At 41.2% G+C, this 15,200-nt stretch overlaps 1 protein-coding gene across 2 annotated transcripts in view; it reads left to right on the top strand.

Annotated features, from left to right (window-relative positions):
* Positions 1 to 15,200, top strand: part of mast1a (microtubule associated serine/threonine kinase 1a) — a 78,388-nt gene that overhangs the window by 40,306 nt on the left and 22,882 nt on the right. For both annotated transcript variants that reach the window (XM_084041599.1, XM_084041598.1), the window contains exons 8-13: positions 3,559 to 3,634; positions 5,210 to 5,419; positions 6,014 to 6,115; positions 10,945 to 11,077; positions 14,617 to 14,666; positions 14,903 to 14,979. In XM_084041599.1, coding sequence (XP_083897725.1) covers positions 3,559 to 3,634; positions 5,210 to 5,419; positions 6,014 to 6,115; positions 10,945 to 11,077; positions 14,617 to 14,666; positions 14,903 to 14,979 — 648 coding nt within the window. The remainder of the gene's footprint in view (positions 1 to 3,558; positions 3,635 to 5,209; positions 5,420 to 6,013; positions 6,116 to 10,944; positions 11,078 to 14,616; positions 14,667 to 14,902; positions 14,980 to 15,200) is intronic.

Raw genomic sequence — 15,200 nt, 5'->3', positions numbered from 1 at the left:
GTTGAGGTAGTCACAGACATTCATCACAGTCATCTACCTCTGTATACTCATTGCCTTATAGGCATGTCTCTCTGTCCATAAACATCTATCTATCTATCTATCTATATATACAATTTGAATCCTGCGCCATGTCGGTTGTCAGTATGTACGAACGTTGTATGTGGCCAGTGTGACGTAATCTGACATCAGGTGATGCACGTCACCTCTTTCTGAAGTGGGTACTTTCAAAGCCTGCCGTGGATTTAGGAGAGCACAAAACTCTCTCTCACACTGTGAGGTGCCTGTAAGGTGGCACTGCAAAGTGAACGACGTGTCACGCTAGACGTTCGGGCCGCGTAGCCCGAAGACACGCCACAACGTGCAGAATTACTACGCGCAGTCTGTAGGCCACTTCATACTGCTCAGCACACATCTGCCCCCTCGCAGCATAATTAATTGCGGCCAACACAAACTCACAACATTACAGTCGGCCATGTTGTTCCTTAGCGTCATCGCCGACCACCGCCCAACGAGACCCAAGTGAGGTCAGACAACACACTCCATATTTGGGCATAGCTCCATTGGGAACATCTCCTATTATGGCTTTATATAACCGCCCAACGAGACCCAAGTGAGGTCAGACAACACACTCCATATTTGGGCATACTGTAGCTCCATTGGGAACATCTCCTATTATGGCTTTATATATTATAGAGACCAACAAACACAAAGCACCGCGCAGCGGCTAGGGGGGAGGGGCGCGCAGCGCCCCGACCCTCTAGTATATATATACATTTCTAAACCCAAAACCCCCAAAAAAAAACCTGCCACTGTGTGGGACTAAACACAAAAACAACATATCAATGTCACTAACAAGACACGCCACAACGTGCAGAATTACTACGCGCAGTCTGTAGGCCACTTCATACTGCTCAGCACACATCTGCCCCCTCGCAGCATAATTAATTGCGGCCAACACAAACTCACAACATTACAGTCGGCCATGTTGTTCCTTAGCGTCATCGCCGACCACCGCCCAACGAGACCCAAGTGAGGTCAGACAACACACTCCATATTTGGGCATAGCTCCATTGGGAACATCTCCTATTATGGCTTTATATAACCGCCCAACGAGACCCAAGTGAGGTCAGACAACACACTCCATATTTGGGCATAGCTCCATTGGGAACATCTCCTATTATGGCTTTATATATTATAGAGACCAACAAACACAAAGCACCGCGCAGCGGCTAGGGGGGAGGGGCGCGACCCTCTAGTTGTTCAACAATGCAATACGAAGAGAATAACTATGCAATACTATAGTATAGATAGATCACATAACGCAGTACAAATACAATAAACTTTGACAATACTATACAATAGAATAGAAAAGGAAAACTTGAAATGCTGAAGACATTCACATCTCATCATTTCATGAGGCAGTGAATGGCACATGCGGACAAGCATCAGTGGAAAAAAGTGATAACAGTGTCCTTTGGAACATATTTTGACACACCATGTTGTATAGAATTCACCATTGTTCCTAGATAAAATGTAAATGATTATTGGTACACCAAATGAGAGTTAGATGACTCCCCATTCAAAGAGAATAGGATTCTTGTCTTGTAGGCAGAACTTGCTGCACAGGTCTCTTTCCAAGATGGCCCCCGAGTGTACGGCCTTCACTTAACCACTTAAACCCCATATCACTGCTGTCCAGCAGCAACCTGCTAACTCCAAAACGCTCATTGTTCAGGAAATGAAAAAACAAAATATACATTTTTCAGGAAATGAAGAAAACCTTATATTTTTTAAAACAAAGCAATACTGCCTCATCAAAGTTGGTATAGTGACTTTATATATTGTCAAATACTTGCATGTGTCATTATATTATCACCACTTTACCCAAATCCAGCGCAAGTGGAGTTAGGAGTTTCGTACGAACACAAATCCAGCTCAAATGGAGTTAGAGTCCGAACAGCTGACAATAGCTCCGCTGCTGAGGGAGAGGTTTCAAATGGGTCTTAATTCCCAAAAGCTAACAATGGATCTCCAAGCTCACAATGCATCACAACGTGTGAATTAATGCCCTGATGCTTCATGACACTTATTATATAGGCCTACAATAATAAACAGGACTTTAAATATTACAATAACTTCTGCAAAGAGGGGTTCACAGAGTTGGAGTTTGAGTAGAACTAGCGCGACAGAAATGCTATGAACTCCTTTCTTCTTCTCACATTGCTCTCCTCATTAAACACTTGATAGATTTTAGAAATATAATTACTTGTTTTCATAACATTAGTGTCAGTGCTAAGTTTGATAAACAGGTAAACTGCATAGTTTTAACAGACCACGGGGAGAAAAACCCTGCCGTTTAGTTTGTTTACGTGGTACTCCTCCTCTCTCACTGCGCAGCCAGCGCGCTCTGCTCTGTGCTGTTCAAAGGCAGCAGGAGAGGAGAGGGGGGAGTTGCGTGCCGTCGACGGACAGTTTGAGGATCCAATGGAGTTGGGATGTTTCGTCAGAGGCGCTTTTTAATACTTTTCATTGGTTCAGATGTTGTTGTTTTTTACACAGACGTAAAGGGTGTTCAATAGCGTTGATTTATGAAAAAGAAAAAAAAGCTGAAAATGGAGTTAGCTGGTTGGTCCTGCACACCGACGATATACTTTGTTGATGGGGTCCCCTAAATTTTTCCCTCTGCACCAAATATCTTCGCAATGCGACGCGTTGTGAGCTTGTAGATCTGCTATTTTCACAGAATAGGGACACTAGGGTTGATGCTGTTAAGGAGAATTTGGTCCTACAACTGAAGGTAAAGAATGTGCTGGCCCAGAAAGTATTCCCTTACAGCAGTGGTTCCCAAACTTTTTCAGCTCGAGACCCAAAAGAGAAATGTGTCTCCCCGGACCCAAACTTACAAAAATACATTATGAAGTAATAACTCATGCCCTATTTAAAGAAATTGTGAAAATATCTACAAGCCCACAACACGTCACACATTATTCTGTTCTTTGATGGAATCAAACCAAGACAGCTTAGTAGCGGTTGTATTCGCTCTGTTATATAAAATATCTGTATTTAAATGTAATGTTTTTCTGCTCAGAATGTTTTTTCTTTTTTTTCCTTCCGGTGTCTAGGTTTGTGGAATGATTGATTAAAGTCTGTGTATCTGGGAATCGTTTGCGCGTGTGTGTGTGTGTGTGTGTGTGTGTGTGTGTGTGTGTGTGTGTGTGTGTGTGTGTGTGTGTGTGTGTGTGTGTGTGTGTGTGTGTGTGTGTGTGTGTGTGTGTGTGTGTGTGTGTGTGTGTGTGTGTGTGTGTGTGTGTGTGTGTGTGTGTGTGTACAGGTGTGCAGGTGTAATAGTTAGGATGGTGGGGCTGCTGTGTATTATTTATCCCTGCAACCAAGTGAAGAATGCAAAATTGACTCTCATTTCAATCTCTTTGTCTCTCTCTCTCCCCCTGCCGCCTAACTGTCTTTTTCAACAAGTCTACACTCTACAATTTAATTCATCATTTTTTATTCATCAGTCTTACTTTTTTGTAACATACTTCATGTTTTCCCTCTCTTTAGCCCGGGGCGCTCTCCCTCCTGCTATGACAATGAAATAGTGATGATGAATCATGTCTACAAGGAGCGCTTCCCTAAGGTCAGTGTGACGTGTACAAACACACTATATGTATAGAGTAATTACACAACTATTATACATACATTATGCACACACACACTATATGTATAGAGTAATTACACAACTATTATACATACATTATGCACACACACACACACACACACACACACACACACACACACACACACACACACACACACACACACACACACACACACACACACACACACACACACACACACACATAACTACTGACAACAATACTATGTATCCTATCACGTTAAGGCATTGTGAAACACTACTGCTAACCCCAGATTCCTCACACAAGACTGCTCCCAGCACTGCAAATGGAGATGCAGCATCACAATGAGAATGATTTGCTACAGCAGACCCCAAAATGGCTCTATAAACAGAGCACTGAGCCTTGTACTTTCTCCCAGACAACATGTCTCGCCAATAATAGAGACTTGTACTACTGCACACTACACAGTAAAATCCTCAGTGTTCATTTAACTCAGTAGAGTTTAGAAATGGAACCAAATGGACCCCTGCCATTTGTACTCTCTTTGGAGTTATGGGTCCAATTGGTTCCATTTTCACAGGATCTTACTGTGTAGTTGTGGTACAAAGCAGCTAGGCAAACACTTGCAGACAAACAGAACAAAAACTCCACGGATAAAGATTTCTGATAATGTCACAGTGCACGTTTTATTCTGCAGGGCCGGTGTGCATTGCAGCACTCATATTGATTGCTTGTCAGCAGGCCTGTGTCACACGAAAACACATATTTGACAACATTTTACAAATTTACAGATGGCTGAGGCAACACTCGAGATTTTTTTCGGGTGCTGTTATTTCAAGACCAATGTTTTATTCAAATGAAATATAGACAAAGGACAAATTCAGTCCATATCTTCCAAATATGTCAGCATCGGCCATATGGTGAAGATTAACGCCTAGTTTATACTAAATGAGTTGCTTGTAGATCATCTATTTTCAGTGTGAGACACAATGTGCAAATATAACTCTGGCTTAAAGGTTTTTTTTATTGTTAAAAGGTAAATATCTATATTCTGATAGTAGTCATTTCTATAGTGTTTGTAACCCACCTTTTCAGGTGGTTACGCATTTCATCCAATCAGGAGAGAGAACCCCACAAAGATAATTTATCAGTTTGTGTTCCAGTTCCATTTTGTCTGCTAATTTATTTATATCATCACTTCCAATTTCACTTGTTTATCCTGTATTCTGTATGAGTTGCCTTTCCTGATTGGATGAAATTGGTGTACCTACAGTACCTACTGTACCTGAACATTTATTTTCTGTTTGCTAAAGGGCTGTAGAGATGGGGAGACCCGTGTTACAGAACAAATACTCTATAGCAATGATTGCTATGGGGATATTTATTCTACTATCTATTGAACACTTATTTCAACAAAGAAATATCATTTACAGCACTTTTAACTGGTGAAATCCGTTATTTGATATAGAGAGGAAATCTGTAATGTGATGCCACTGAAATGTCTGGATCCTTCTGACATGGAAAACATCACGGGACAGGATTAGTCCATTAACCACCATTTGATCCTGGTCTAGGCCACGGCGCAGATGGAGGAGAGGCTGGCAGAGTTCATCCACAGCTACACCCCAGAGAGTGTGATGCCCTTGGGCGACGGCGTCCTCAGCTTCATCCACCATCAGATAGCCGAGCTGTCCCGGGACTGCCTGACCAAATCGCGCGAGGGCCTCATCACCTCCGTCTACTTCCTGGAGCTGCAGGAGAACCTGGAGAAACTGCTGCACGAAGTGAGCCGTGACGAACGCATATTGGGATTCACACTCCTCCATGTACAGTATGAAGGAATGTGATCCAGCATACGTCTAATAAGAAACCCACACAAGCACACATACATACGTATACATACGTATGTAGACTATCGATTATTTTCTTCGCGATTATTCTAGCGATTTTTTTTCAATTGATCAGATCTTAAAGCTCTTGTTTTTACAACCTTTAAATTATTTTTGTATACAAATTAACTGATTCGAAAGCCACTTAAGCCCATATTTGGTGTAGGGGAAAAAATGGAGGGGACTTAGTATAGAACCCTAGGGGACTCCCAAAGTATATACTGTATGGTGTGGTTAAAGTATACTAAGTTTATTCCTTTGATCTAAGCCAGAACAGCGTGGCACAAACCACGCACGCACGCACGCACGCACGCACACACACACACCAGCATAATAATGAAAACGTCTTCCAGTTAAATTCCACACCACTCATTCCTTGACTGGCAGTGACATTAGTTTTGTCTCTCTCTCTCTCTCTCTCTCTCTCTCTCTCTCTCTCTCTCTCTCTCTCTCTCTCTCTCTCTCTCTCTCTCTCTCCCTCTCTCACAGGCCCATGAGCGCTCAGAGAGCTCAGAGCTCACCTTCGTCACTGAGCTGGTGAAGAAGCTGTTCATCATCATATCTCGCCCAGCCAGGCTGCTAGAGTGCTTGGTGAGTTCCATCCCTCCCTGCTGGGATTTTGAAAGTAGGATTACACATAATCAAACTAATCAACGTTATCGATTTAAAAACAAATAATCGTAATTTCTTTCACGATACTGTTGTGCGCCGAAATTTAAAATAGGTCTTAAGTGGTTAATCAGACTAATCATCGTTGTTGAAAGTTGAAAACGCGCTTCTCGATCATTCGATTAATCAAAAAAGTTATCAATAGAATAAACTTTTTGTTTTTAACGCTTTTTCTCCCCAATTTAGTTGTTCTGCCAATTGATTCCTCCCCACACACATTTCTGTGTTGTCACTGCTGTTATATATCCTACTGACTCACCTGCCAGTGAGGAGCCCGCACCGGGAGGATGTAGTGCCTTCGTCCTACTCCTCACGCCCAACACTCCCTGCTGACATGACTCCTCAGCCCGTAGGATTACATGCAGTGAAACAGTCAAATTATCACCTGCCCCGACCGGCTTCCCTCCCCCGAACACTGGCCAATTGTGTTCCGTGTAGAGGCTTGACAAAGCCGAATGCACCACGGTGGATTTGAACCCACAACCTCCGTGGTGGTGGGCAGGCACCTTACCACTGCGCCACCCAATTCAATAGAATAATCTCTATGAAAATAATTGATAGTTGCAGCCTCATTTGAATCGATCTTCATCTACTGTGCGTTTTTCTGCTGAGGTGAAATATATGCAGGACATTTTCCCCAAGTAAACATGTAGCAGTGAAAGATTAAGGCTTGGTTTATATATAGTTGCCTGTGTAGATCAGCTATTTTCGGTGCGAGAACACCCGTGCACAACTAAGTATAAATCAGGCATAAAACGCTGTCTGAGACACAAGCTCCAAATTTAATCAGAGAGACACAACACAGACATGGAGGAATTAAATGGCCATTTATTGAATAAAGTGAAAAGGCCTTTTTTTTTTACAAAGCCCTTGCCAGCCTGGATGATTATAGTCCTCTTCATCTTCTGGGTACAAGTACTGCTCCCCCTCCCTCAAGGAGGTTTCACAGAGCTAGAGGTGGAGGACGTGGTGGTGTGGGTGGAGGTTGCAGGGGTGAAATTAGATTCCATACTCCAACTGAGGCTGCTGCTGTGCTGAATTGAGCCTTCCTGCTCAAATTGTTATTGCTCTCAAAAAGGATCATAAGAGTAATAAGTGGAGTTACAGACCTGTAAGGGTCCATTTCATTCCTTGCTATCACTCATTTACCTGGGGGCACCCTCAAACCACACGTTGAGAAACAGTGTGTTAGACCAGTGGATTTCAAACTTTTGTTTAGGGTATAGAATTGGCCTGTATAGGGAAATGACTGCACACAAACTACAGATGTAGTAAATGAAAAGATAGTTGCATGTGATTCCATACAGGTGTACTGCATGATATCTGTGGAATATATAAATCAAGATGTCAAGAGGAAAAGATCTATGTTACGATGAAACAGAGTTTGTTATTGGCGCACGAATGGTAGGAGCTTAACACGAATGGTAGGAGCTTAACACGAATGGTAGGAGCTTAACACGAATGGTAGGAGCTTAACACGAATGGTAGGAGCTTAACACAAATGGTAGGAGCTTCACATTTCAGAATGGCTGCTAACAACCAGTGTTTTCAGATCTACGCATTTGTAATACTGCCATGCTTGTCTATATATAGTATGACAGCATCCTGTATGGGATGCATAACAGATGCAGTATACTGTACTGCACCGCATACGAAACATAGGTTGTGGAATCTTTGAAGCCGTGACATTTGAATCCATCTTCTCCACATAACTACTGTGCGCTTTTCCGCTGAGGTGAAATATATGCAGGACATTTTCCCCAAGTAAACATGTAGCAGTGAAGGATTCCTCTCTCCAACACTACTTGTCAGTCTGCACGGCAGTACATCAAGCCACTCGGGAGATGCAGTTGTGTGTCCTTGCTGTGTTGATGCGTACATAACTCACTGCCGCTCACTTAGTGGTAATAGCTTCTCTCCATACATGGGGAGGCTTGGCCTATACCTGAGTTTACACTCCCTGATTGACAGTGATGTAAAGTAACTAAGTATATTTACTCCAAGTACTGTACTTAAGTACAATTTCAAGGTACTTTTAGTTTGCCATTTATTTATACTTTTTTTTTTTTACCTCTACTCCGCTACGTACATCGCAGAGGCAAATGCACTTTTTCCTTGACTACATTTATAGCCTGGAAACCAGACAAATCTGCCAGAGCTAAAAATGAGATAGCCCTGGGCAGTGATATTAGTCTGTCCATGCCAGGCTACTACATTTATTTGACAGCTTTAGTTACATTTGCATATTTTATAATTAATCAGAAATCTTCTATATGTTTCTACAGTAGCAGATCTACAAGCGTTGTGAGCTTGTAGATCGTCTATTTTCGAACAGCCTAAATATGAAATAGAGCTGTTGTCGTTTGTCGTGTCTTATGTTTGATTACTATGTTCAACTTACTGTTTACTTACTTATTTATTTTAGGTGAGAACCAGGGTTTCCTTTCTCAGCTGCACTTATTTCTGTCTTTTAATAATTGTTACGTTATGTAACAATCTGAAATCTGAAACAAATTCTGAAATGGTAAAAAAAAATGTAATACAAGACTTTTACTTGTAACAGAGTATTTTTCTATATTGTAGTATTGCTACTTTTACTTCAAAAATCAGAGTACTTATTCCACCACTGCTGATTGATGGTCTGTCTGTCACCAACACGACCCCGCCCCCTACTCGCCTGCTCGTCTTTCAGTTGCCACGGCGACCAGGCGGAGAGGTTGATAGGGTCAGGCAGAATGTAGAGGGGACTTTACATCTTCATGGTACTATAGGTTTCAGAGGACTAGGGCTACAACTAACTTAGCGATTATTCTAGCGATTGCTTTTTCGATTTATCGAAGGTTATATACGGTATACTTCAACGAATCGGTTACCAACGAATCGGTTACCAACATAAGCCTATTTTATACTTTGTCGCTCAACGGTGTTGTGCAAAAATAGCTGATCTACTTCCACTATTTTGGAAAGTTTTAGAAAATTTCTGCCCATAATGACATAGCCAAAATAGGTACCGATTATTAATCGTTTTTTTTTTATATGATCGATTAACGTTAATTTTTCGTAATCGATTACATGGATTAGTTTGATTAAATGTTGCACCGTTACAGAGGACTATAGAGAAAACAAACACATCATGCTGTGTGAAGTCTATAAGGACTTTACTTAGCATTCAGGTGGGTTTGCATGTCTGATTTGGTCTGAGACATGGTCTGGAGGCCGGTAGCAGAGGAATATAATCCAAGAGCAGAGCACGTTATCAGAGAGGGAAGGTTATTTCACCTCTGTATTCTCTCTATAAATATCTCTCTTTCTGTCTCTTCCTCTCTCGTCTCTCTTTCTCTCTCCCTCTCTCTCTCGTATCTCCCTCTGCCTCTCATCCACCCCCCTCTCTGTCTGTCTGTCTGTCTGTCTGCCTGTCTGTCTGTCTGTCTGTCTGTCTGTCTGTCTGTCTGTCTGTCTGTCTGTCTGTCTGTCTGTCTGTCTGTCTGTCTGTCTCTTTGTCTCTCTGTGTGTCTGTCTCTCTCTCTCTCTCTCACTCTCTCTCTCTCTCTCTCTCTCTCCCTCTCTCAGGCTCATTTCTTCCCTGGTCTAGGCTAGCAGATACAAGAGAGTAAACGTGTAGGAAGAAAATGACCCTGGCTGCTTGGGGCTCTGCTTTCTAATCAAAATGTTATTCCCCTCCACCTCACTAGCAACAGCAATGAAATAGAAACCCACAGGACAGCACTAAAGGGCAGCTTCATCAGGCAGAATGATGTTTTCAGGGGATCAATTTAAAGTTAGCTGTGTTAGCAGTGATGGTGTTTACGTTGCAACCCCATAGCTACAGTATAGTGGATTAAGCCTATGCCCTCATGGTAGGGAAAGATGAAATATGTTTTTATGATTAAACATGATGGGATTAGTTGGATTCCATGATGTTATGTGACAGTATGTTTGTGTGTTTCATTTAGTTACCAAGTACATTTTTCTACCCACAATTTGTCCCCTGCATTTAAACCATGCTAACTATTACGAGCAGTGAGCAGCCACTGGTCAGTGCCACGGGACCAGCAACTCCAGCTACAGTATAAGCCAATGCCAGTATGTCACTAACATTCATGTCTTTTGGTGTGGGAGGAAACTCACATGAACATGGGAAGAACGTAGAAACTCTACACAGAAAGGCCCCAGTCGGGTTCAAACCCACAGCTTCTTGCTGTGAAGTGACAGTGCTAATCAGTGAACCACGATTAAAGTCCATTGAAGTTGATAGACGTGGTCAGACTTTGTTTGAAATACTCTAAGTGCCTTTGTCACTTGTTCCCTGCCAATTGATTGCCCATACAATGTTATGTGAGTCAGTATGACCATTAAGGGTCACTGGTTGGACCAGGGAACCAGGGGTCATTGAGGGGGTTCCAGAACAGGTCCATTTTATTTTTAGACTATTCGAAAATAGCTGATCTTGACAAAATCAATTTGGGGGTCCTTGACATGAAAATGTTTGAGAACCACCGAAGTAGATAATTGAACACAGCCAGGAAGTCTTTATTCCAATTCTGTGTGATCAATCCTTTGCTTGTAACCTTTTGTTGACCTACCTCTAGTTAAATGAGAGAGGGGGAAAGTTATTTTGTTTTAGTAAGACAAATTCACTCCAGCTATATACAATTCTTCCATTCTACTTTACAAGCTCAACCAGGTCAGTCGGCTAGATGCAGGTATTTATTAGCTTGTTTGTCTCATTCCCTTTCATGTCGCCATGTTAGGAGTTCAACCCAGAGGAGTTCTACCATCTCCTGGAGGCAGCAGAAGATCACGCCAAGGAGGGACAACTAATGAAGACGGACATCCCTCGTTACATCATCAACCAGCTGGGACTGACCAGGGACCCGCTAGAGGGTAAGAGAGATGGAGGAAATAAGAAAGAAATACATTTTAATCACTTAGTTGACCACGTCTTCTAGTGGCCTGTACAGTACCTTTTTTCAAAAATAGCCGATCTAAAAGAATTGCCGATATACAAGCATCACAACGTGTCACAACACAACGCGCTGTGAGCCGTATATTCGCCTATGTTTTCATTCATGTGGTTAATAAATTATGTATGGAAGTATGTATGGAAACATAACTTGTGATGAAGTGTGACAATATGCTATTTTGTCATAAACATAAATTCACTCAATGATATTAGGAGTGTTACAGCATTGCACACAAAGAAAAGCTCTGTATCTAGTAGGGTGGAAAATAAAATCGATTCATAGAGTAATTGCGATGCTGACATGGACGATTATGAATAGATTCACAAATGTCAGAAATCGATTATTAAAAAAATAAATACAAATATTTTTATTTTTTTCTAAATGTTTTCTTAAAAAAAAAAATCATCATATTGCTAATTGCACAGAGCAGCAGCTAGATTTTGGTTGGTTATCATAATAATGAGAAGTGTTATAAGTCAGTATTATTTTACAAAAAAAGTTGATTGATTTTTTTTTTATGTTGGCAAATAACCTTCCAGTTGACAGTGACGCATCTCTTCCATTTGTTTTTATTATCAATAAAAGATAATGGAAGTAAATGAATCGCAATGCATCGTGAATTGCAATAATCGGAATATAATCGAATCGCATAAATTATCAGCAACATTCACCATATTCACACGGCGGCCATTTTGCTATTACGTTAATGAAATAATGCCACCCCGGGCATTTCTTCCCAACTCGCAAATATGACGTAAAATGGCCGCTGTGTGAATATGGTCAATGGACCCTTCGCTAAGCCCCACCCACTCCACTCTGTGACTGGTGGTGCGAAGTTAGTCACACCCAGGCCTGGCAGCGGCTGGCAAACTTTGCTTCTCACCCATTGACTTGCATGTTAAATGATGGCTTTTCCCCTTAAAAATAATCGATCATTTCAGGAGCAAGAGCTTCAAAATCTCTTCTAAATCTAGTCACCAAGGCCTGCAGTATGCACTGGACAAATGTGCATGACATTATTTCAATAAACTAAAAACATGGGAAATGTTAGAGGGTGTAATAGCCATGGATACACGACGGTCGACTGTCACGACCGTCATGGATGAACTTCAACCTGGTGTTTGCACTTTCTCCATGTATGGCCCGTACATCTACATAAACGTTCATATTTCAAATATAAAGTGCTTATCCCATGGCCACGGATACATTTATGTACGGGCTCTCAGAAGTACCCGTATCATCCGTATTGTTCAATAAAAAGCATTTTAATCTGATCGGTGGCCATTTTCTCCATGCGCTTTCAACTGAGCGACCCTATCGGTTTGTAGGTGTATTGCACTCTGATACATTACGAGACAATGGCCACTGATCGGATTAAAATGCTTTTTATTGAACAATACAGAATATACGGGTACTTTTGAGAGTCCCGTGCATAATTCTAACATCCGTGGCCATGGGGTAAGCACTTTATATTTGAAATCTGAACGTTTATATAGATGTACGAACCGTAAATGGAGAAAGTGCAAACACCAGGTTAAAGTTGATCCATGACTGTTACAGGAGTTTTCATGTACCGCAGGGTAAGACTGCAGTAGCAGTTAATAAATAGACAAACAAATGAATTAATTTAATTTAACATGCGGAAACCGAAACAGGCAGCGCTGTGATTCTGAATTTTGTTACGATTGCGGTGATTAGTAGCCTATTATTGACACCACCTTGGCGAGTGAGTCGTGTCGTGTAACTTTCCTGACGTTAAGCTGTGTATGTGTTCAACAACACAGCCATTCAGCCTTGCAGTTTAAGTGCAGATTTCAGCTTGGGAAAAGCAGCCTCCAACGGGTTTGGGTACGTGGTTCATAGTCACCATTGCGTTATCGTGGTATTCCTATTCTTGCACATGTTACAAATGATTGTGTGTGTGCGGGGGTGTGCTATGGCAGGTGACGAAAGCTTGCCAGACCAATGCCAGGCTAACAACGGTTGCTAAGATGGCATTGGACAATCACTTTTGGGGTGGAGTTTAGCGAAGGGTCCATTGCCCATCATCTTCATTTTTCTGTGTTGGAATCTGAGTTGATAATACATTTAATAAACTCAAAGTGTCTGTGGTAAGCTCTAATTTCATATCACACACCATATCCACTTATGTAACTTTCACCAAAAAAATCAATCAATCAATAAAATATTATTATTATTATTACCCTTATTATTATTATTACCCTTATTATTATTATTATTATTATTATTATTATTATTATTATTATTATTATTATTATTATTATTATTGTTATCATCATCATCATCATTGTTATTATTATTATAAATGTGTAATATTGCGATACAGTCTTTTGTCTCTGTAAAACATCATGTTTTAAGTGCAATGTTTTGTGGCAGGATACATTGTGACACCCCTAGTATCTAGTGATGTGTTGGATGTGCAACCAATGCAGATTCATTGAGATACAGACTAGAGTTCAGACTGTCTGGCTGTGCAGTGGGATCACTGTCTTTCATTAATCATCATGTCTCAGATGGCACTAATTCACATGTGCTCAACTCCTCCCCCACTCTAATCCATCCAGAGCTGTTCATTAGGTGATGGGCTAAATGGCATGGAATGACTATTCACGATAAACCACTGCAGTTTTTTCTCTCAGTATTCAGGAAGAAATTATAGTTCTGCTGACAGCAGAACTATAATTTATAAACAGCTTATAAACAGCTCTCACACACACACACACACACACACACACACACACACACACACACACACACACACACACACACACACACACACACACACACACACACACACACACACACACACACACACACACACACACACACACACACACACACACACAGTTTTACTTGTTCCCCGAAGATAATGTTGACAATACCAGTTTTGTTTCTATTATTCAATGTAATGTCACGTTAAAAGCAAGCAAGACGTTTCCTCTAATTTCTCGGTTCAACACCACCTGGTTCTTTATCCACTGAGGCTTTTAAGTGAACACGCTGTGACTGGCTAAACACCGCCTCTCCAAAGATAATTATTTGTTATACTATTTTCACTCCTTCAGCAGAGTAGAAATGTAATCAGTGCATCTCAGAATAGATGTCACACCAATAAAGCTTTGCCACTGAATTAGACTTGAAGGATTTCTCAGAGAGTAGAGGGAGGGAAGGAATACAAAGCAAAGCAGAGGGCAGAAAGAGACTCGAACAATTAACAGGGGGAAGCCAGTTTCATTCCTTCGTTTTTCTTTATCTGTTATTTGACATATTTGGCCCTTTAGCTGTTTTAAAATTTGAACAGTGGTTTTGCAAAGGATGTTTACGCCACCGCAAATTACATTCTATCTCACTGTAGCAGCTGTTGTAAGGCCAAGCATTTTACTGTGAAAAAGTGAGAAAATGTTTTAATATGTTGTTTTCGACACGTTTTCATTCCAGATCTCGTGAGCCTTGAAGGCTATGATAGCTATGATGACGACTCAGCAGAGGTAACACACACACACACACACACACACACACACACACACACACACACACACACACACACACACACACACACACACACTCACACTCACACTCACACTCACACTCACACACAACCGGAACCAAAGTCAACCGATAATCCACAAAACTTTCAAAAGTTTAAGCTAAACGAGTAAACTACTTCCATTGTTAACAATAACATATTTTAACGTTTGTTTTCTTCTTTTGGTTATTTGACCAGGGAAAAGGGAAAGCATTCAAGCCACCAGAAGAAGAAGACTTCCAGACCATCAAGTTGATTAGCAATGGAGCATATGGGTAAGAAATGTTATGTATTTCTATATTAAACACATTGTTTAATGTGTTTATTTTGCTCTGTCTTGGCATCTTAAGGCTTAACCACTACATTCTGTACTTATTAAAACAGACCTTAGTTGGCACTGTACTTGGTGCGCTCTTTTCCCCCTCTTCAGGTAAAATTGCAAATTTACAAGCAACGCCTGTAGATCTGCTATTTCCGGCAAATGTTCCCCCCAGGA

The sequence above is a fragment of the Gymnoscopelus microlampas genome (assembly GCF_963454915.1).
Source record: "Gymnoscopelus microlampas genome assembly, chromosome: 2".
NCBI classification, from domain to species: domain Eukaryota; kingdom Metazoa; phylum Chordata; class Actinopteri; order Myctophiformes; family Myctophidae; genus Gymnoscopelus; species Gymnoscopelus microlampas.
The sequence above is the reverse complement of the archived record's forward strand: the minus strand, read 5'-3'. Positions and strand labels throughout refer to the sequence as shown.